The 23789-nt window shown below is 42.5% G+C and overlaps 1 protein-coding gene and 1 long non-coding RNA gene across 4 annotated transcripts in view; one reads left to right on the top strand and one right to left on the bottom strand.

The window, feature by feature from the left end:
- Nucleotides 1-1401: 1401 nt before the first annotated feature.
- The window catches only part of L2HGDH (L-2-hydroxyglutarate dehydrogenase), a 76866-nt gene continuing 54478 nt past the window's right edge, over nt 1402-23789 (bottom strand). The window contains exons 10-11 of one of the 3 annotated variants that reach the window (XM_033188091.1): nt 11711-11923; nt 1402-2157 (exon numbers count right to left, since the gene is read on the bottom strand). In XM_033188091.1, coding sequence (XP_033043982.1) covers nt 11728-11923 — 196 coding nt within the window. In that variant the 3' untranslated portion in view covers nt 1402-2157; nt 11711-11727. Of the gene's footprint in view, nt 2158-10219; nt 10810-11105; nt 11924-23789 lie in introns of those variants that run through there. The other 2 variants (XM_033188090.1, XM_033188089.1) reach the window with 2 other exon arrangements.
- On the top strand, nt 9010-9959 carry LOC117069672. The gene is made up of 2 exons (XR_004431628.1): nt 9010-9731; nt 9774-9959. It is a non-coding gene; the product is annotated as an uncharacterized LOC117069672 (long non-coding RNA).

Here is a 23789-nt window from a genome sequence, read left to right as displayed (position 1 = left end):
TTTGCAACCACATGAAAATGGTACTTATTCAAAACACTAATTAAGAGGTATTTTTAATGAAAAATTTCCAGTCTAACTATTAAACATTTGCTTCAAGTGTTAAAAAATGAAAAATTAGGCTGGGCGTGGTGGCTCATGCCTGTAATCCCAGCACTTGGGAGGCTGAGGCAGGCAGATCACCTGAGGTCAGGAGTTTGAGACCAGCCTGGCCAAAATGGTGAAACACCATCTCTACTAAACATACAAAAATTAGCCAGGGCCGGGCGCGGTGGCTCAAGCCTGTAATCCCAGCACTTTGGGAGGCCGAGATGGGCGGATCACGAGGTCAGGAGATCGAGACCATCCTGGCTAACACGGTGAAACCCCGTCTCTACTAAAAATACAAAAACTAGCCGGGCGAGGTGGCGGGCGCCTGTAGTCCCAGCTACTCGGGAGGCTGAGGCAGGAGAATGGTGGGAACCCGGGAGGCGGAGCTTGCAGTGAGCTGAGATCCGGCCACTGCACTCCAGTCCGGGTGACAGAGCAAGACTCCACCTCAAAAAAAAAAAATAAAAAATAAAAAATAAAAAAAAAATTAGCCAGGAATATTGGTGGGTGCCTGTAATCCCAGCTACTAGGGAGGCTGAGGCAGGAGAATCGCTTGAACCCGGGAGGTGGAGGAGGTTGCAGTGAGCCGAGATCACGCCACTGCACTCCAGCCTGGGCAACAAACGGAGACTCCATCTCAAAAAAAAAAAAAAAAAAAAAATGCAAGTATTAAACACACTGATACTATAAGAGGAAGGGCATATGTATACATAACAAAAAGCTTCATCACAAATTTGTACTGAAATACGCTAATTATCATGTTAGTAATTTTTTTTTTTTTTTTTTTTTTGATACAGAGTCCTGCTCTGACACTCAGGCTAGAGTGTAGTGGCATGATCTCGGCTCACTGCAACCTCTGCCTCCTGGATTCAAGTGATTCTCCTGCCTCAGCCTCCTGAGTAGCTGGGATTATTACAGGCACACACCACCAAACCTGACTAATTTTTTTGTATTTTTAGTAGAGACGGGGTTTAGCCATGTTGGCCAGGCTGGTCTCGAACTCCTGACCTCAGGTGATCTGCCTGCCTCAGCCTCCCAAAGTGCTGAGATTACAGGCGAGAGCGACCATGCCCAGCCAATAATTTGATGGATTGTAATTTTGCTTCCCTTTTTAAATTATTTTTTTTTTAAGAGATAGGGTCTCACTCTGTCACCCAGGCTGGAGTGAGGTGGTGTGATCATACTAGCTCCCTGCAGCCTTGAACTCCTAGGCTCAAGGGGTCCTCCTGCCTCTGCCTCCCAGGTAGCTAGGATTGCACCACCATGCCCAGCTAATTTATTTTGTAATTTGTAATTTTTTATTTTTTTAAGAGATGTGGTCTTGCTCTGTTGCCCCGACTCGTCTTGAACTCCTGGTCTTAAGTGATCCTCCTGCCTCAGTCTTCCAATGTGCTGGGACTACAGGCATGAACCACTGCACCTGGCTTTACCTTTTTTTAAATTTAGATAGGATTTGAGGGAAAATGTGAATGATCCAAGCACAATTAAAATGTTAAAAGACAGTAATTTACCACTAATATTCTCCCACTTAAAAACATTTTCAAGAAGGACTTACTCAACATTTCTCCCATTTACTCTCTCATACTTCCTCAATTTATTTAAAGCTACAAGTGCTACCAGTCAATTACGCAAAGCAAAGCAACGCCACAGGAAACAATCAATGTCGTTATCACTCACTTTCATGGGTTGCTGCCATAGCTAGCTCAGTCCTCTCACAGCCACCTGCCTGAAAGAAGTTGAAGCAGGCCCTCAGACAGGCCTTCGTCCTCTGACCCTCATGGGAGGCTTATGCCCAGCCCCCTGTAAGAGACAGCATACCTAAAAGGTCTTCCCAAGAGGAACTGTAATTTTGTATGAAATTCCAAAAGATTGATTTAATATGCCTCCGCACGCCCCACAAAAAAGGCATTGTATGTTTATATGTTACATACAACCTGCTATTGAACAAATAAGAGTGTTTTCTGGTTCTCCAGGGTATGAAGATGCCACTGAGGTCATCCAAATATTGCCACCACCACCAGGTGGAAAGTCACTGTAAGTGGGGGAAGTAGCTGTTCCAAACACCATCTCCTATAATAAAGGTGAAAGGGCAAATTATTGCTGGGCGTGGTGGCTCATGCCTGTAATCCCAGCACTTTGGGAGGCCGAGGCAGGTGGATCATGAAGTCAGGAGATCGAGACCATTCTGGCTACGGTGAAATCGTCTCTACTAAAAACACAAATTAGCCTGGCGTGGTGGCGGGCACATGTAGTCCCAGTTACGTGGGAAGCTGAGGCAGGAGAATGGTGTGAACCCGGGAGGCGGAGCTTGCAGTGAGCCGAGACCGTGCCACTGTACTCCAGCCTGGGAGACAGAGCGAGACTCCGTCTCCAAAAAAAAAAAAAAAAAAAAGAAAGAGAGGGCAAAGCATCATTCAATTTTTGTTATTTGTGTTATCACAATAGAATCCTTCAAATTCCTGACAGTTATAAAGTTGAGCTGTCAACAATGAATGTATTCATAATCTCTTCAGTACAGCTCTCAGCCTATCAGATACATTGGAGTGAGATATAGAAGGCAGAAGTGAGCCCGGGCACAGTGGCTCACGCCTGTAATCCCAGTGCCTTGGGAGGCCAAGGTGGATGGATCACCTGAGGTCAGGAGTTCGAGACCAGCCTGGCCAACATGGCGAAACCCCGCCCACTAAAAGTACAAAATTAGCCAGGCATAGTGGTGAGTCACCTGCAATCCCAGAGACTCAGGAGGCTGAGGCAGAAGAACAGCTTGAACCCGGGAAGCAGAGGTTGCAGTGAGCCAAGATCGCACCACTGCACCACTCCAGCCTGGGGGACAAGAGCGAGACTCCGTCTCAAAAAAAAAAAAAAAATTGCAGAAGTGAATTAGCAAGCACCATTCAGTCACTAGTTTTATGTGGCAGCAACAATGGCTAGACTCATGCATGGTGTGGCAGTTCTCTGTGGATCATAATTGTTTTGAAATTACGTTTTTTTTTTTTTTTTTGAGACAGAGTCTCGCTCTGTCACCCAGGCTGGAGTGCTGTGGCCGGATCTCGGCTCACTGCAAGCTCTGCCTCCCGGGTTCATGCCATTCTCCTGCCTCAGCCTCCCGAGTAGCTGGGACTACAGGCGCCCGCCACCTCGCCCGGCTAGTTTTTTGTATTTTTCAGTAGAGATGGGGTTTCACTGTGTTAGCCAGGATGGTCTTGATCTCCTGACCTCGTGATCCGCCCATCTCGGCCTCCCAAAGTGCTGGGATTACAGGCTTGAGCCACCACGCCCGGCCTGAAATTACTCTTAGTGTCCTGATTCTGTGGTGTGACTTTGGGACTTGTTCCTGAAAGCTCAACCAGAATCTACTTCATTAGCCTTCCAATGATTCTGTATTCTCTGAATGAATGTATTATTATTATTGTTATTATTACTTTTAGACAGAGTCTCACTCTGTTACCCAGGCTGGAGTGCAGTGGTGCAATCATAGATCCCTGCAGCCTTGAACTCTTGGGCTCAAGGGATCCCCATCTCAACCTTTCAGATAGCTAGGACTGGTTGGGCGAGGTGGCTCACCACGTCTGTAATCCCAGCACTTTGGGAGGCCGAGGCGGGTGGATCACTTGAGGTCAGGAATTTGAGACCAGCCTGGCCAACATGGCAAAATCCTATCTCTACTAAAAATACAAAATAAATTAACCGGGCATGGTGACACATGCCTGTAATCCCAGCTACTCAGGAGGCTGAGGTAGGAGAATTGCTTGAGCCTGGGAGGTGGAGGTTGCAGTGAGCCAAGATTGCGCCACCGCACTCCAGCCTGGGCAACAGAGCAAGACTATGTCTCAAAAAAAAAAAAAAAGATAGCTAGGACTCTCGCCATGCCATCCAGGCTGGTCTCGAACTCCTGGCCTTAAGCAGTCCTCCTGCGTCAGCCTCTCAAAGTGCTGGGATTACAGGCATGAGTCACCACACCTGGCCCAAAATACATTTATTTTTGTTTAGCGAGAATGGATTTTATTCTCTACCAACTGAACCCAAAATAATAAACCAAACAGGGCAAACCCCCTCCCTCTTAGGTAGGTTTATACTACTCTGTTTATATTACTAACTCACAACAAAGTGTTGTTTTGTTCTGTGATTACTATATTCACCAGTAACCAAACTTCAGTTTTTTGACCCAAATATATAATCATTTACTCTCTACTTGGAAAAACTCTGTGATTCTTTGGTGTTATTTATTGATATGATTTCTGGAAGCTGAATAGCTTGGAATGACCCTCCAGATTCCCTTCAACTCTGTAGTTCTCACCTACCATATCCACTCTTAGAATAAATGCCATCACTATATGACTTTCATAGGAAGTTTCCTTCCAGAGGAAACTACCATTCTCTCAATTAGGAATGCTGGTAGAACCTTGAAATCCTCAATGTTGCATCAACCCTTTTAAAATAACATTTAACATTAGGCTTTTTCTTTAATTCCAGAAAACTTACCAAGTAATTCTGGGGATAATTCAAAAATAAAAGTATATTCAAAAATTCACAACCAACCACAAAATTCTAACATGCAAAGTAGAAGCAAAAACATCTTTATATCCCTAAATTCCAAAGCACAAAGTTGGATGTCAGAAGACAACATTTTCCTATTAGCCTGTAACATAACCAACATGCTTATTTCTGAGTATTTAGAAGGATCCAGGAGGTCCCAGCTGGAATGACTGATTAAGAATCTAAGAAAGGCTGGGCGCAGTGGCTCATGCCTATAATCCCAGCACGCTGGGAGGCCAAAGCAAGTGGATCCCCTGAGGTCAGGAGTTCGAGACCAGCCTGGCCAACATGGTGAAGCCCCGTCTCTATTAAAAATACTAAAATCAGCTGGGCATGGTGGTGTGTCACTGTAGTTCCAACTACTCAGGAGGCTGAGGCAGGAGAATCGCTTGAACTCGGAGGCAGAGGCTGTAGTGAACTGAGATCATGCCACTGCACTCCAGCCTGGGCAACAGAGTGAGATTCTGTCTCAAAAAGAAAAAAAAAAGGAAAAAAAAAAAAGCATCTAAGAAAAACATAGGCAAAGATTAAGGATCTAGGCATTCTGGGAAAGAGCAATTAGTATGTGGCGCGGGTGACTTGGGAAGCTACTCAGAGACCAAAACAACAACAAAAACCCAAACAAACAAAAGAACCTGCTATTATTATAAACTGGTATCACAGCCAGGTGTGGCAACCCATGCCTGTAATCTCAGCACGTTGGGAGGTCAAGGCAAGAAGATTGCTTGAGGCCAGGAGTCCCAGACCATCCTGGGCAAAATAGTGAAACCTGTCTCTCAAAAAAAAAAAAAATTACCTGGGCATGGAGATGCACACCTATAGTCTCAGCTATTCAGGAGGCTAAAGCAGGAAGATTACCTGAGCCCACGATGTTGAGGCTACAGTGAGCTATGATCATGTCACTACACTCCAGCCTGGGTCCTGGGTGACAGAGTGAGACTCTGTCTTAAAAAAAATAAAGTAAAAAGGCCAGGCGTGGTGGCTCACGCCTGTAATCCCAACACTTTGGGAGGCCAAGGCGGGTGGATCACTTGAGGTCAGGAGTTCGAGACCAGCCTGGCCAACATGGTGAAACCCCATCTCTACCAAAAACATAAAAATTAGCTGGGTGTGGTGGCATGTGCCTGTAATCCTAGCTACTTGGGAGGCTGAGGCAGGAGAATTGCTTGAACCCAGGAGGCGGAGGTTGTAGTGAGCCAAGATAGTGCCACTGCACTCCAGCCTGGGCAACAAAGCAAGACCCTGTTCAGGAAAGGAGAGGGAAAGGAGGGGCAAAGGAGGGGGAAAGGGGGGGAAAGGGAGGGGGAAGGGAAGGAGAGGGAAAGGAGGGGGAAAGGAGGAGAAAGGGAGGGGGAAAGGGAGGGGAAAGGAGGGGGAAAGGAGGGGGAAAGGAGAGGGAAAGGGAGGGGGAAAGGGAGAGGGAAAGGGAGGGGGAGAGGAGGGGGGAAAGGAGGGGAAAGGAGGGGGGAAAGGGAGAGGGAAAGGGAGGGGGAGAGGAGGGGGAAAGGAGGGGGAAAGGAGAGGGAAAGGAGGGGGGAAAGGGAGGGGGAAAGGGAGGGGGAGAGGAGGGGGGAAAGGAGGGGGAGAGGAGGGGGGAAGGAAAGGGAGGGGAAGGAGGGGGAAAGGAGGGGGAAAGGAGAGGGAAAGGAGAGGGAAAGGAGAGGGAAAGGGAGGGGGAAAGGGAGGGGGAAAGGAGGGGAAAGGAGGGGGAAAGGAGGGGGAAAGGAGGGGGAAAGGAGGGGGAAAGGAGGGGAAAGGAGAGGGAAAGGAGAGGGAAAGGAGGGGGAAGGGGGGGGAAAGGAGGGGGAAAGGGAGGGGGAAGGGAGGGGGAAGGAAAGGAGGGGGGAAAGGAGGGGGGAAAGGGAGGGGGAAAGGGAGGGGAAAGGGAGGGGGAAAGGAGGGGGAAAGGGAGGGGGAAAGGAGGGGAAAGGAGGGGAAAGGGAGGGGAAAGGAGGGGGGAAAGGAGGGGGAAAGGAGGGGGAAAGGAGGGGGAAAGGGAGAGGGAAAGGGAGGGGGAAAGGAGGGGGAAAGGGGGGGAAAGGGAGGGGGAAAGGAGGGGGAAAGGAGGGGGAAAGGAGGGGGAAAGGAGGGGGAAAGGAGGGGGAAAGGAGGGGAAAGGAGAGGGAAAGGAGGGGGAAAGGGAGGGGAAAGGAGGGGGAAAGGGAGGGGGAAAGGGAGGGGGAAAGGAGGGGGAAAGGGAGGGGGAAAGGGAGGGGGGAAAGGAGGGGAAAGGAGGGGGAAAGGGAGGGGGAAAGGGAGGGGAAAGGAGGGGGAAAGGAGGGGGAAAGGAGGGGGAAAGGAGGGGGAAAGGAGAGGGAAAGGGAGGGGGAAAGGAGGGGGAAAGGAGGGGGAAAGGAGGGGGAAAGGAGAGGGAAAGGAGGGGGAAAGGGAGGGGGAAAGGGGGGGAAAGGAGGGGGAAAGGAGAGGGAAGGGAGGGGAAAGGGAGGGGGAAAGGGAGAGGGAAAGGAGAGGGAAAGGGAGGGGGAAAGGAGGGGGAAAGGAGGGGGAAAGGGAGGGGAAAGGAGGGGGGAAAGGAGGGGGAAAGGAGAGAAAGGGAGGGGAAAGGAGGGGGAAAGGGAGGGGGAAAGGAGAGGGAAAGGAGAGGGAAAGGGAGGGGGAAAGGAGAGGGAAAGGAGAGGGAAAGGGAGGGGGAAAGGAGGGGGAAAGGAGGGGGAAAGGGAGGGGAAAGGAGGGGGAAAGGAGGGGGAAAGGGAGGGGAAAGGAGGGGGAAAGGAGGGGAAAGGGGAGAAGGAAAGGGAGGGGGAAAGGAGAGGGAAAGGAGGGGGAAAGGAAAGGGAAAGGTGAGGGAAGGGGAGATAAAAATTAAAAAATAAACTGATATCCCTAAAAGACATCTCTTACATTCCCAGTGGACAAATTTAAGGAAAAATTAATCTGAAAAGTGTTTAAAAAAAAAAAAAAAAAAAAAAACCACTGCTGGAGCCATTTCATTCTGTTTCAGAGCAACCAAGTTAAAAGAAGTTTTTCTAAAGATACAGTTTTAAGCAGAATTTGGCTAAAATTCAAGGTTCTCTAGTGGGAGACGTCCCTCTGTTACCACTGTCCCTCAGGTCTTTCCTAATATTCAAAGTTGGGCTTCCTGAGCAACCCAAGACCTGCCATCTCTTGCCATATCTAAAAGGTAAATTTTCTCATTTTATCCCAGGGACAAAAAAAACTTAAGATAACTTTAATGTGAGACCCTTCCCATAAGCAGAAAATAAAAGCAATTAACAACAACAACAAAAACCCACAATACTTTCTAGGATTTGAGGCCAGAAAAGTAGAGTTGGTTGGTATCAACACAGTTCTTCCCTTCAGGGCTTCAGGGTTTATTTCCATTCTTAAACTATTTAATGAGTGCAAACTATTTGAAAACATCTCGAGGCAGATTTTGCTTTCCCAACCATTTCATCCTGTCCTTCTACCTTAAGCCCTGATGAAGAGATTTCAAAAACTCCCTCTGAGTGTATTAGAAAAGCTTAGTAACTGACTTTACGATTACAACTCAAAAATGTTTACAAGATCTTTAGATAACAGTGTATGTGCAGAAAGATGAAGAAACCTCTGATCAAGAAGTCTAGACACAGATCAAGTGCCCAGGACGGCAGAGCCAGTCCTTAAATATAGACACCATGCCTCCTGTGTTTACAGGGATAGCTCATAGTTATAGCCATCAGGGTTGGATTGCCTCCGAAAGCAGGTCCTACAAATTCCCAAAGGACAGGGCCTGGCAGTATACCCCACTCTCACCACCATCCTTTGAAGAAAGTTCTAAGAGTTAAGGTTATCCCACAGGCTACCAGGTAGATTTCCAAATGGCCTCAGGGAAAGTGGAATTCTGCCAACAGTAAAGGCAACTCCCCAAACAGTGCTAAGGCTGAGAGGATCAAGGGAAGGACTTTGATATGCACATATATGCATGGATAAAAGAGTTAAGCTATGTAACATGAAACACCAAAAATACACTTGCTGGTACATCAAGAGTTTCTCACAAACACTCTGAAGTTAAAATCTAAAATGCTCCATTTTTTACCCAAAATATAAACTACTCAACCTCATTTTGTGCTATATACTAACAGAGAAATGAGTTTATTAAAAAGGGTGGCTGCTATCTAAATCAAACAGTTTATGTTTTACACATAAAAAATTTATTTGCATAGAAGTTTTTATGGAACTAAAAAATATGTTCTCTACACCACCAAGGATAATTAAAATATTTTAAATATTAATATAAATTTCTTCTGTCAGAAATAATAAAACTTTATTATATCAGTATTAAACAACAAAACCCTGTTGACATACATATAAAATGTTTTGCAAACAGAATAACCTACATATTCAAAACACTTTCAACAAATTTTTCACTTTTTGGGGGGGGGGTATTGTACAGACTTGAATGGATTGAGGATTGCTTCAATTAGGACAATCATTTTTTGTAATTCCAGTCTTTACAACTTAGTATGTATGCAATCGTACTGTTGATGAAATAGAAAACGATAATATTTTCCATCTCTTAGTAATCTTGTAATGGAACAGAAAACTATGGTGTGTTTGCATTTCTTGCAGGAACCAGCTGTTATAAAGAAACATTAGGGCTTGTTTCTTCTGTCATTGATATCTGAATGCTTTTAATATGCTCATCCCAAGTGCTGAATAATGGCCTACTCTGTTTACCTGGGATGTGCTACTTCTTGAACACGAGCTGATGATGTGTAGCCTTTCAAATTAATGGATGAGGTAGCTCAACCAATGTAATCATCAATGCTTGAAGTGAGGGGAAAAGGAAGAAAACAGAAGCATTTTTCCTATCAACCAAAATGCACATCCTTCTCACCCATCCATCATACAGCTTTGGAGAGCTAAGAGGAAAGAAGACATATAGACTAGAAGATGATTCCTGAGAGAGCAAATGAGAGAGAATGGATGAAAACGCCTCACTTAAATGTGGTTCAGTACTCAAAATTCTGCAGTCAGGTCGTCACATTTTCATTTACATTTCTATTTTCTAACTTTCTAAATTATAAGAATCATTTCAACAGATACCACACAACACATATATACAGGATATAGTACAGCACTGGGCATCAACTTAAAATACTCATGAGGTGTGCTCGCTTCGGCAGCACATATACTAAAATACTCATGAGGTACACATGAATGTAAGGCACTTTCGCGGTTTACAAAAGTGAATGCCTCAAAGTTAGATATTTATCAAAAATGGAAAAATATCCCTACACAACTTTATAGGAGCCCTGAAAAATCAAGTAGGTATGAATCATTAGCAATCTTGGCCAACATTTTGAGAGTCTTAGTGTGACTAAAGATCAGAGATATAATAGATAAATAAACTTAAAATTAGAGTTCTATACATCAGTGTCAGGATTCTAAAACTGCTCTCATAAAAATCTATCTCTTCTAAGTTATTTCAGTTCTCAGCCACAGAGACTGAAGAGCAAGACAACTACTCAGTGTACCACTGTTTAGATTTCATGATGATACCATACCACATCAGTTACAAAGAGACTGAAAATAATAAAGGCTCTAAGTTTGTTTTGTTATTTCTGACAAATATTATAACTAAGATAGAAACTTATTCAAACTACTCAAAAATGTAAATTTTATGTATTTTCTTGAAATCATGAATTTTTAATTTCTAAATACAAATATTGTTGCTCTAAATAATGTGAGTTTTGTGACTCTTCAGAATTAAAAGAATGCAACCTACAATATGATGTATTTCCTTGTCTGTGAGAGACCAAACGAGCTTAGGTAGTATAATGCTAAAAAACTGATTTAAGGAAAAACCCATTTTTATGCCATCTTTCTCCAAAATTCTTGAAAAGCCAAATCTTCTCTAGGTCATGGTTGGTAAGGACAGGTCATTAACAAAGTCAGGGATTCAGGGCTGGATGCAGTGGCTCACACCTGTAATCCCAGCACTTTGAGGCTGAGGCGGGTGGATCACCTGAGGTCAGGAATTTAAGTCCAGCCTGGCCAACATGGCAAAACCCCATCTCTACTAAAAATACAAAAAAATTAGCCAGGCATGGTGGTGGGCGCCTGTAATCCCAGCTACTCGGGAGGTTGAGGTAGGAGAATCGCTTGAACCTGGGAGGCAGAGGTTGCAGTGAGCCAAGATTTCACCATTGCACTCAAGCCTAGGCAACAAGAGTGAATCTCCATCTAAAAAAAAAAAAAAAGTCAGGGATTCAGGACAGATAAAACTGTATCTTGCCTCTTTATTCACAAAGTAAATAAGCATGGAATTTATTTTTTGTTGTTGTTTTTATTTTTTGAGTCAGGGACTGACTTTGTTGCCCAGGCTGGGGTATAGTGGCACGAACATAGCTCACTGTAGCCTTGACCTCCTGGGCTCAAGTGATCCTCCTGCCTCAGCTCCTCAAGTAGCTGGGACTACAGGCACACACCATCACGCCCAGCTAATTTTTGTATTTTTTGTAGAGATGGGGTTTCATTCACCATGTTGCCCAGGCTGGATTTTTTTTTTTTTTTTTTTTTTTTTTTGAGACAAGATCTTGCTCTATCATCCAGCTTGGAATGCAGTATCATAAACATAGCTCACTAGCTCACTGCAGCCTGGACCTCCTGGGCTCAAGTGATCCTCTCACCTCAGCCTACCATGTAGCTGGAACTACAGAGGCACCACACCCAGCTATTTTGTAGAAACAGCGTTTTGCCATGTTGCCCAGGCTGGTCTCAAACTCCTAGGCTACAATCTACCTGCCTTGGCCTCTCAAAGTGCTGGCCACAGTCCCCAGCCTAACATTTTGAAAATTATTATTGTTTTTTCTTGCTCTGTCACCCAGGCTGGAGTGCCAGCTCACTGCAACCTCTGCCTCCTCGGTTCAAGTGATTCTCCTGCCTCAGCCTCTCAAGTAGCTGGGATTACCATGTGCCACCATGCCCAGCTAATTTTTGTAGAAAATTATTATTTCTATGTTACATCATTTTAACAATTCAGTGGTTATCTTTGACCAAAAAATGAAATTTTAAAAACCATTTTTTAAATTAAAGAATGCAATTAGTACATTCTTGTTGCTGACATGGAGATTACAGTGCATACCTAGCTCCTTTCATTATTTACAATTCAAATCTTTGTTGCACTTCATCTGCAATCATTCCAGAAATTGCAAGGGAAGAAGTAGCAGCAGGGGAAGGTGCATTTCTCACATGAAGAACACGATTTCCAATATTCCCAACTCCTGCATCAAATACAAAATCTTCTACCAGATTTCCATCTCTATCCAGGGCTTGGGCTCTTACTCCAGCTGGGCCCCTGCAAAAGTGAAAGATGGGAGTCAGCTGACTCAAAGACATAGGATACTTTACACATCAGTGTTTCCAAAGAGTCTTAAAGCAATATTCTTCTAAATGCACAATTACATGGAAACCTAATGAGCTTCTGTTTAACCAAAGGCTGTCATCTGTAGCCTGTCAAACCTATATTGTTAGTTTAGAGCCTAAAACCTATTATATAACAATAGTGTAATAAATGCTTATCAAAGAAATACATAAAAACAAGTAAGTTACTTATCAATGTCTCCTCATTCCAAAGGTAGTAGGTAAATCCACACTTAACTAGAACATGTATATTTTTATTTAAATTTATAGAATGAATTTATTACAAAAATCAATCAATGGCTACAACGAGCCTCATATGAGTAATACAAATCAATGAAAGCAGAGGTTATGTGTCAGTTGCATTCCTGTATCCTATTCTACTTATTTTTGTATTTTTAAAATTCACACTATTAAAATTTATGGACAGAAATATTTGCAAATGGCAACAAGTTCTTGTTTTGCAGTTTGTTTTTAACAGTTTACCCTTCAATATCAGGATCATCTTCAATTAAAAAGGATGATAGGAAAAGCATAAAAATGAATTAATTTAGCAGCATATTAATAAAAGGAGAATCTTTTTTTTTTTTTTTATTGAGATAGAGTGTTGATCTGTTGCTCAGGTTGTGTACACAACCTCGCCTGGCTAATTTTTAAAAAAATTTTTTTTTTCTAGAGACCAGGTCTCACTACGTCACCCAGGCTGGTCTCAAACTCCTGGCCTCAAGTGATCCTCCCACCTTAGCCTCCCAAAATGCCAGGATTATAGGTGTGAACAACTGTAAAGACACTGATAATCTTTATTACTTAAAATTCTATTTTATAACATTTGAGCTCACAGATTTTTGTTGTTTTTTAAAACAGTTAAAATTTACAGATGAAATTTGAATCCAATGTTTTTGAACTACAAAAAAGCACCTCTTATGAAACTTGTCCAAGGAAGCCCAGTGTGAAAAATTCTATCTTATACACACCAGCAAGTACTTGCAGAAGATGCAAAGAACACTGTGAGGGCACTGCCCTCTAAGACTTCAGCTGGCTGAAGAGAGATAATAGTAATAGCTATTATTTAGTAAGTGCTTACTCTGTGCTAGGAATTACCTCATTTAATCCTCAAAACAACTGACACAGTTTATATTTAACAGCAAAGAAACAAAGAGAGATTAAGTAACTTGCCTGGAATCACAGAGCTATACTACTCATTCTTAGAGAGGTAAATAAGAATTATAACAATAAGAGTGAAAGGTTGTATGATAAAGATAAGTGATCTTCCCTATAGAATCCTGCAGGGAATCTGGACAGGAGATTTTTCAGCTGTAAGAATTTCCGAGTAAGAATCAGATATGGGAGCAGGCGGAGCAAGATGGTGGAACAGAAGCCTACAAACATTGGTTCTCCTGCTAGAACACCAAATTTTAACTATCTGCATACAGAAAAGCACCATTACAAGAACCAAAAATCAGGTGAGCAATCACAGTGGCTAGTTTTGACTTCATATCATTGAAAGAGGCATTGAGGAGGGCAGAAAAGATGGTCTTGCATCGCCAATGCCACCCCTTCCTCACCCCCTAGCAGCGGCCATGCGGTGTGGAGAGAGAACCTATGCACTTGGGAAAGGGAGGGCACAGTGGCTGGGGGCCTTTACATTGAACTTAGTGCTGCCCTGTCACAGTGGAGAATAAAGTCATGCTGGGCTCAGCCAGCGCCAGCACATGGAGGGAGCATTTGGACCTGCCCTAGCTAGACAGAAAGCATCCATCCCAGTGGTCAGAACTTGAGTTTCCCTGCAAGCCTCCCCACCGTGGGCTGAAATACTCTGGGGTCCTAGATAATCTTGAAAGACAGTCTAGGGCACAAGGACTCCAATTCCTAGGCTACTAGCACTAGGCTAGGCTTATAGTAATTGGACTAGGGTGGCATGTGATCTAGGGAGATACCAGCTGGCATAGCTAAAGGAGTGCTTGCATCATCCATGCCCCAAACCAAGGCAGCTGCAATAGAAGTGACTCCTTTCTTCTGCTTAAGGAGCAAAGAGCAAAGAGTAAAAAGGACTGTCTTACATCTTGGATTCCAGCTCAGCCACAGTAAGATACGGCACTGGGCAGAGTTGTGAGGCCCGCATTATAGGCCCTAGGTCCTGAACAACATTTCTTTTTTTTTTTTTTTTTCGAGACAGCATCTCGCTCTGTCGCCCAGGCTGGAGTGCAGTGGCATGATCTTGGTTCACTGCAAGCTCCGCCTCCTGGGTTCACGCCATTCTCCTGCCTCAGCCTCCTGAGTAGCTGGGACTACAGGCGCCTGCCACCATGCCTGGCTAATTTTTTTTTTTGTATTTTTAGTAGAGACAGGGTTTCACCATGTTAGCCAGGATGGTCTCTATCTCCTGACCTCGTGATCCACCCGCCGTGGCCTCCCAAAGTGCTGGGATTACAGGCGTGAGCCACCGCGCCCAGCCGCTCCTGAACAGCATTTCTATACCCACCCTGGGCCAAAAGGGAACCTACTGCCTTGGAGGGAAAAACCCAGTCCTCGCAGGATACATCACCTGCTGACTAAAGAGCCTTTGGGCCTGGAATAATCAGCAGTGATAACCAAGGAGTGTGTCATGGGCCTTGGATGAGACTCTGAGATGTGCTGGTTTCAGGTGTGACCCAGCACATTCCCAGCTGTGGTGGCTACAGTGAAAGACTCCTTCTATTTGAGAAAAGCAGAGAGAAAAGTAAAGGGGACTTTGTCTTACACCTTAGGTACCAGCTCAGCCACAGTGAGGTAGAGCAACAAGCAGGTTCTTGGGGTCCCCAAGTCAAGGCTTACACTCTTTTGTTTTTTTTTTTTTTTTTTTGTTGTTGTTGTTGTTTGAGATGGAGTCTCACTCCGTCACCCAGGCTGAAGTGAAGTGGTATGACCTCGGCTCACTGCAACCTCTACCTCCTGGGTTCAAACAATTCTCCTGCTTCAGCCTTCCAAGTAGCTGGGATTACAAGCACACTCCACCACACCCAGCTAAGTTTTGTATTTTTAGTAGAGATGGGGGTTTCGCCATGTTGGCCAGGCTGGTCTCGAACTCCTGACCTCAGGTGATCCGCCCATCTTGGCCTTCCAAAGTGTTGGGATTACAGGCGTGAGCCACTGCGTCCAGCCCAGGCCTACACTCTTGGACAGCATTTCTAGAACTACCCTGGGCCAGAGGGGAGCCCACTGCCCTGAAGGGTAAGTCCCAGGCCAGGCAGCTTTCACCACAAGCTGATGGAAGAGCCCTTGGGCTTTAAGTGAATATTGGTGGTGGCCTGGCAGAAGCCCTGTGGACCAAAGGTGGTGGCAGCCACAGGGAGTGGCCCCTCTGCTGTGGAAAGGGGAGGGAAGAGTGAGAAGAACTTTGTATTGTGGTGTGAGTGGTAGTTATCCACAGTAGAACAGAACATCAGGTAAACTACTAAGATATTTGACGCTAATCTCTGGCTTCCAGACAACATCTCTGGACATGCGCCTGGGGCCTGAGGAAGCTTACTGCCCTGAAGGGAAGGGCCCTGGGCAAGAGCCAGTGCTGGGCTGGCTTCAGGTCTGACCCAGTGCACTCCTAGTTGTGGTGGCCACAGGAGTGCTTGCATCACCATAACCCCAGTTCCGGGGGTTTAGCACAGAGAGAAAGAGACTCCATTTATTTGGGAGGAAGTAAGGGAAAAGAACAAGAGTCTCTGCGTGGTGATCCAGAGAATTCTTCTGGATCTTATCCAAGACCACTAAGGTGGTACCTCTACAAGTCTACAAAAAACATAGTGTTATTGGGCTTGTGACCCAAGTTCCTTTGACTACTTGGAAAGCCTTCCCAAGAAGGACAGGCATAAACAAGCTCAGACTGTGAAGACTACAACGAGTACCCAACTCTTCAGTGCCCAGACACCAAAGAACATCTACTAGCGTCAACACCATCCAGGAATACATAACCTCCTCAGATAAACTAGATAAAGCACCAGAGACCAATCCTGGAGAAACAGAGATATATGACCTTTCTGACAGAGAATTCAAAATAGCTGCTTTGAAGAAACTCAAAGAAATTCAAGACAATACAAAAGGAATTCATAATTATTTCAGATGAATTTAACAAAGTGATTGAAATAATTAAAAAGAAACAAATTCTAGAAATGAAAAATGCAACTGACATGCTGACGAATGTATCAGAGTCTCAATAGCAGAACTGATCAGGCAGAAGAATTTGTGAGCTGAAAGACAGGCTATTTGAAAATACATAGTCAGATGAGACAAAAGAAAAAAGAATAAAAAACAATGAAGCATGCCCACAAGATCTAGAAACCATTCTCAAATCTAAGACTTATTGACCTAAAAGAGGAAGTACAGAAACATATAGCGGTAAAAAGTTTATTCAAAGGGATTATAACAGAGAACTTCCCAAACCTAGAAAAACATATCAACATTTGAGTACAAGAAGATTATAGAACCCCAAGTGCATTTAATCCAGAGAAGACTACCTCAAGCCATTTAATAATCAAACTCCCAAAGGTCAAGGATAAAGAAAGAATTCTAAAAGCAGCAAGAAAAAAGAAACAAATAATATACAATGGTACTCCAATATGTCTGGCAGCAGACTTTTCAGTGGTGACCTTACAGATCAAGAGAGAGTGGCATGACATGTTTACAGTGCTGAAGGAAAAATGCTTTTACTCTAAAATAGTATATCCAGTGAAAATATCTTTGAAGTGTGAAGGAGAAATACTTTCCCAAACAATAGCTGAGGGATTTCATCAACACTAGATATGTCCCACAACAAATACTAAAAAGAGTTCTTCAATCTGAAAGAAAAGGATGCTAATGAGCAAGAAGAAATCATATAAAGGTACAAAACTTCCTGGTAACAGCAAGCACACAAAAAAACACAGGATACTATAACACTGTAATTGTGGTGTGTAAACTTCTCATCTTACATAGAAAGACTAAATGATGAATCAATCAAATAAAATAACTACAACAACTTTTCAAGACACAGACAGTACAATAAGACATAAAGAGAAATAAAAAATTTAAAAGCTAACTAAGGAACAAAGTTAAAGTGTAGAGTTTTTATTAGTTTTCTTTCTGTGTGTTTGTTTGCATATGCAATCAGTATTAAGTTGTCAACAGTTTAAAATAGTGGGTTATAAGATAGTATTTGCAAGCCTCATGGTAAGCTCAAATAGAAAAACATACAATGGATACCAAAAAATTAAATAAATAAAAAGAAAGAAATTAAAACATACCATCAGAGAAAAATCACCTTCATTAAAAGGAAGATAGGAAGAAAGCAAAAAAGGAATTGAAGACTGTAAAGCCACCAGAAAACAAATAACAAAACGGCAGGAGTAAGTCCTTACTTACCAATAATAACACTGAAAGTAAATAGACTAAACTCTGCACTTAAAAGACAAAGAGTAGCTGAATGAATGAAAAAACAAGACCCAATGATCTGTTGCCTAAAAGAAACATACTTCACCTATAAAGATACACACAGACTAAAAATAAAGGGATGGAAAAAGATATTCCATGACAATGGAAATGAAAAAAGAGCAGGAATAGCTAGAATAGCTATATTGATATCAGACAAAATAGATTGCAAGACAAAAACTGTAAGAAGAGACAAAGAAGATTATAATATAATGATAAAGGAGTCAATTCAGCAAGAGGACATAACGATTGCAAATATATATGCACCCAACACTGGAGTACCCAGCTATATAAAGCAAATATTATTAGAGCTAAAGAGATAGACCCCAATATAGTAATTGCTGGAGATTTCAACACCCCACTTTCAGTGTTGCACAGATCTCCCAGACAGAACCTCGACAAAGAAATGTCAGACTTAATCTGCACTACAGAACAAATAGACCTAATAGATATTTATTTACAGAACATTTCATCCAATGGCTGCAGAATACACATTTTTCTCCTCAGCACATGGATCACTCTCAGGGATAAACCATATGTTAGGTCATAAAACAAGTCTTAAAACATTCAAAAAATCTGGAATAATATCAAGCATCTTCTCTGACCACAATGGAATAAAACTACAAATCAATCACAAGAGGAATTTTGGAAACTATATAAACACATAGAAATTAAACAATAAGGTCGTGAATGGGATCATATCAAGTTAAAAAGCTTTTGTACAGCAAAGGAAACAATCAACCAAGTGAAGAGACAACCCACAGAATGGGAGAAAATATTTGCAAACTACTCATCTGACAAGGGATTAAAACTAGAATATATAAGAAGCTCAAACAACTCTATAGGAAAAAAATTTAATAATCCAATTTTAAAATGGGCAAAATATCTGAATAGACCTTTCTCAAAAGAAGACATACCAATGGCAAACAGGCATATGAAAAGGTGCTCAACATCACTGATCATCAGAGAAATGCAAATCAAAACTACAATGAGGTATCATCTCACCTCAGTTAAAATGGCTTTTATTCAAAAGACAGGCAATAACTAATGCTGGTGAAGATACAGAGAAATGGGAACCCTCATACACTGTTGATGGGAATGTAAATTAGTACAACCACTATGGCGAATAGTTTGGAGGCTCCTCAAAAAGCTGAAAATAGAGTTATATGATCCAGCAATCCTACTGCTGGATATATACCCAAAAGAAAGGAAATGAGTATATCAAAGAGACATCTGAATTTCCATGTTTACTACAGCAGTATTCACAATAGCCAAGGTTTGGAAGCAACCTAGGTGTCCATCAACAGATGAATGAATACATAAAATGTGGTACCTATACACAATGGAGTACTATTCAGCCATAAAAAAGAATGAGATCCTGTCATAGCATTAACATGGAGGTCATTATGTTAAGTGAAATAAGCCAGGCACAGAAAGACAAATATCATCTGTTCACGATTATTAGTGGGATCTAAAAATCAAAACAATTGAACACATAGAGATAAGAGAGCAGGATTGTTACCAGAGGCTGCAAAAGGTAGTGTGGAGTGGGGTTTTACAGGGGAGGTGGGGATGGTTAATGGATACCTCCCCCCAAAAATAGAAAGAATGAAATGAATAAGACCTAGTATTTGATAGCACAACAGGGAGACTATAGTCAATAATAATTTAATTGTACATTTAAAAATAACTAACAGTGTAATTGAATTGTTTGTAAGACAAAGGATAAATGCTTGAAGGAATGAACAACCAATTTTCCATGATGTGATTATTATGCATTACATGCCTGTACCAAAATATCTCATGTACCCCATAAATATATATACCTACTAGGCACCCATAAAAAAATAAAAAATAAAAAACTTAAAGAATCAGATATACCACATAGAACACAAAAAGAAGGGACGGGACTGAAAGTTGAAACTTTTTGGGGTAGAGATGCATATGTTTATCAGCTGGTACGTGGCCTATTTTATACACTATTTATAGTTTATCTGAAGTCATCAAAGTAGCATTTCTCCCCTCAACATCAGGACCAGCCACTGATGTTGAGTGTCCAATGTAAAACTCTGCTGTTAGATAGTTAGTCAGTGCATTCCCTTTGCTCCTTCTAAGCACATAGAGGTTACGAGTGATTAACCACAGTTAAAAATGTCTACACTTATTTTTCTTATAAACAAAAATTATGTTCTCAATGTCCCCTATACTCTTGTCCACATATTCAAAATCTGACAATCCAAATTTTAAAATAATAATAATAATAATAATGTTTTTCTGGCTAGGCATGGTGGCTCATGTTTGTAATCCTAGAACTTTGGGAGGCCAAAGCAGGCGGATACTTGAACTCAGGAGTCTGAGACCAACCTGGGCAACATGGTGAAACCCCGTATTTACAAGTTAAAAAAAAAAAAATCAGGCAGGCATGGTGGTGAGTGTCTGAGTGTCTGTAGTCCCAGCTACTTGGGAGGCAGAGGTGGGAGGATTCCTTGAACTCACAGTGGTAGAGGCTACAGTTGAGCTGTGATCACACCACTGCACTCCAGTCTAGGGGACAGAGTGAGACCCTCTCAAATAAATAAATAAATAAATAAATAATGATGTTTTTCTTAGGATCTCATTTTAGTTCAAACAAGTTTTTAACATGAAATGTTTAAACTACCAAATTTTTCATGTTCCCTTTTCAGCATTTAAGGCTACTTCAGGGTTTTTCTTTGTAGAATTACTATGCTTACCCCGCAGAATACTTCAAATTGAAATAAGTATTATAATTTGAAATCTCAGCTGGGCGCAGTGGCTCCCGCCTGTAATCCCAGAACTTTGGAAGGCTAAAGCGGGTGGATCACCTGAGGTCAGGAGTTCGAGACCAGCCTTGCCAACATGGTAAAACCCCATATCTACTAAAAATACAAAAATTAGCTGGGCGTGGCGGCAGGCACCTGTAATCCCAGTTACTCAGGAGGCTGAGGCAGGAAAATCGCTTGAACCCAGCAGGTGGAGGTTGCAGTAAGTTGAGATTGCACCATTGCACTCCAGCCTGGGCGACAAGAGCGAAACTCCATCTCCAAAAAAAAAAAAAAGAAGAAAAAGAAAAGAAAAAAAATAATCTTAGGTAACATAAACCATAAATGTCTTGAGGGCAAGTATGGCGTCGACACCCCTACATCACCCACATGTGTAGATTTGTGTCTTGCACATAGTAGGTATTTAATAAGGCTAGAAACTTTCAGCTTAAGTTAAAATTTAAAATTTCTACTTTTTTTTTTTTTTTTTTTGGAAACAGAGTCTCGCTCAGTCACCCAGGCTGGAGTGTAGTACAGTGGTGTGATCTCAGCTCACTGCAACATCTGCCTCCCGGGTTCACGTGATTCTCCTGCCTCAGCTTCCTGGTTTCATGCGATTCTCCTGCCTCAGCCTCTCGAGTAGCTGGGATTACAGGCACGCAGCACCACCCCTGGCTAATTTTTGTATTTTCAGTAGAGACATGGTTTTGCCATGTTGGCCAGGCTGGTCTTGAACTCCTGACCTCAGGTGATCCATCTGTCTGAGCCTCCCAAAGTGCTGTGATTACAGGCATGGGCCACCGTGCCCAGTCTGAGTACAGTTTTGATACAGGAATATATTACTTAGAGGTGAAGTCTGGGCTTTTAGTGTAACCATCATCCAAATAGTGTACATTGTACCTAATAAGTAATTTCCCATCCCTCACCCTACTCCCACTCAATTCAGCTACATTTAACATATCATTAATTTAGCTACAAATACAGCTAATGTGTTACATATTAGCCATGTATTTTGTAGCTAAACTTAATGGGAATGTACATCCTAGATGCTTAAATATATCCTGGGCAGGGTGGCTCAAGCCCAATCCCACACTTTGGGAGGCCTGAGGGGTGGATCGCTTGAGGTCAGGAGTTCGAGAACAGCCTGGGCAACATGGTGAAGCCTCCTCTCTAACTAAAAATATAAAATTAGCCAGCCATCGTGGTGCATGCTTGTAATCCCAGCTACTTGGGAGGCTGAGGCAGGAGAATCACTTGAACCTGGGAGGCAGAAGTTACAGTGAGCCAAGATTGCACCACTGCACTCCAGCCTGGGTAATAGAGTGATATTCCATCTCAAAAAAAGAAAAAAAAAATATGTCCAGAAACAAGAACAGGTTGAATGTGTAATTAAATACACACATTCATGAGAAGTCTTGTATTATATTATTGTCATATGTCAAGCATTACACTACAGGTTAGGAAAACAGCTATGAAAGCTGTAACAGGCATCTTCAGCCAGTTCCAAATATGATGGAACAATCTAGTATTTTATAAAACTCTACTGCTAATCTAAAAATATAAGTCCAGACCAGGCAGAGTGGCTCATGCCTATAATCCCAATGCTGGAGGGTGAGGCAGGAGAATCACTTGAACCCAGGAGTTCCAGACCAGCCTGGACAATATAGGGAGACTCTGTCTCTAGGAAAATAGTAATAACTAGGCAGGTGTGGTGGTGCACACCTGTTGTCCTAGTTATTTGGGAGGCTGAGGCAGGAGGATGGCTTGAACCCAGGAGTTCAAGGTTGCAGTGAGCTATGATCACATCACTGCACTCCACTCCAGCCTGGGTGACAGGGCGAGATCCTGTCTTAAAAAAATAATAATAATAAAAGCATTTTTCTAGCACATAGATTTTTTAAAACCCAACCTGATAATCTGCCTTAACTATTAAATACATTTACATTTACTGTAATTGATATGCTTGATTTCTACCATATTATTTTATGCTATCTAACCTGATTTTCTAAGGTTTCTATCTCCTCTTTCTTCACTTATTGAGTTTTCTATATTCTTTTTCCCTTCTCTACTGAATTGGAAGTCTATTTCCATCTTGTATTTAGTTTTATTTACTCAGATGGGATACACTGTACATCTTGAATTTGATGCCTTTTTGTCAATTCTCGAAAATTTTTAAGTACTCTCTCCTCAAAGGATTGCCTCTTCTCAATTTCTTTGTAACAGCTATGAGAGATAGGCTGGAATCTTCTCAGTTTTCTTTTCCATGTCTTATTTTATTTTTGAGATGGAGTCTCACTCTGTCACTCAGGCTGGGGTACAATTGTGTGATCTCGGCTCACTGCAACCTCTGCCTCCCAGGTTCAAGCGATTCTTCTGCCAGTCTGATCTCACTATGTTGCCCAGGGCCCAGCAATCCACCCACCTTGGCCTCGCAAAGTGCTAAGATTACAGGCATGAGGCACCCTGCCCAGCCTCAATGTGTATTTATTTTTAAAAGATTCTTAAAAATTATCCAGGCGCGGTAGCTCACACCTGTAATCCTAGCACTTTGGGAGGGCAAGGCGGGTAGATCACTTGAGGTCAGGAGTCCAAGACCAGCGTGGTCAACATGGTAAAATCCATCTCTACTAAAAATAGGAAAAAAGAAAATCAGCCAGCCATGGTGGCACATGCCTGTAATCCCAGCTACTTGGGAGGCTGAGGAAGAAGAGTCACCTAAACCCAGGAGGCGGAAGTTGCAGTGAGCTGAGATTGCACCACTGCACTCCAGCCTGGGAGACAGAGCAAGACTCTTAAAAAACAAAATTTTTTAAAAAATAATTATAAACCAATAATTGCTTAGTGTCAGTAGTCACTTTGTGGTCAAATTACCTGATTTTTAGTCTCGCTAATTTATTTGAATTAGACGGAGTGGGGAGGGGAGGAAGGGAGAGAGAAGGAGAGAGAAGACAAACAGAGAGAGAGAGAGAGAGAAGACAGAGAGAGAGAGAGAGAGAGAGAGAAGACGAGAGAGAAGACAGAGAGAGAGAGAGAGAGAGAAGAGAGAGAGAGAGAGAGAGGAGAGAGAAGAGAGAGAGAGAGAGAGAGAGAGAGAGAGAGATTGAAGCAGGATCCAGAAATGTCTGGCTCCACTTTTTCAGTTAATTTGTTAGCTTACAGCTCCTAAACAAAGCTAGTGGTATACATTCAAAATCTAAGCACTTCGAGGGATTCCAGATTTTTGAGAAGATTCCTCCTACTCCCCACCACCAAGACAGACAAAGTTCCTTAATACTTCCCAGTGCCAAGGGGAATATTTTTTTTTCCAGACTTCCTTTCTTCTGAGGGTATAGCCTTTCAAGAGTCTCCTGGGGGCCTTACTTAGAGTCTCAGTTCCAACTTTCTACCTTGTATACACCCAAGATTTCTTTTTCAGCACTTGAGTGGCAATTAAAATACAAGTTCCTAATGTCCTATATCTTGTTTTGTGTGATGGATATGGTTTGTACAATTACCAAAATTTACTAATCAATTAAGATCTATATATTTTATATGTGAGTCACACATAAATTAAAAATATAACTCAAGCCTCTCAGTTATTAAAATTAG

This window comes from Trachypithecus francoisi, unplaced genomic scaffold, assembly GCF_009764315.1.
Source record: "Trachypithecus francoisi isolate TF-2019V2 unplaced genomic scaffold, Tfra_2.0 Lachesis_group3, whole genome shotgun sequence".
In the NCBI taxonomy this organism is placed as follows: domain Eukaryota; kingdom Metazoa; phylum Chordata; class Mammalia; order Primates; family Cercopithecidae; genus Trachypithecus; species Trachypithecus francoisi.
Note: the sequence above shows the minus strand (reverse complement) of the source record. Positions and strands in the feature narration are given on the sequence as shown.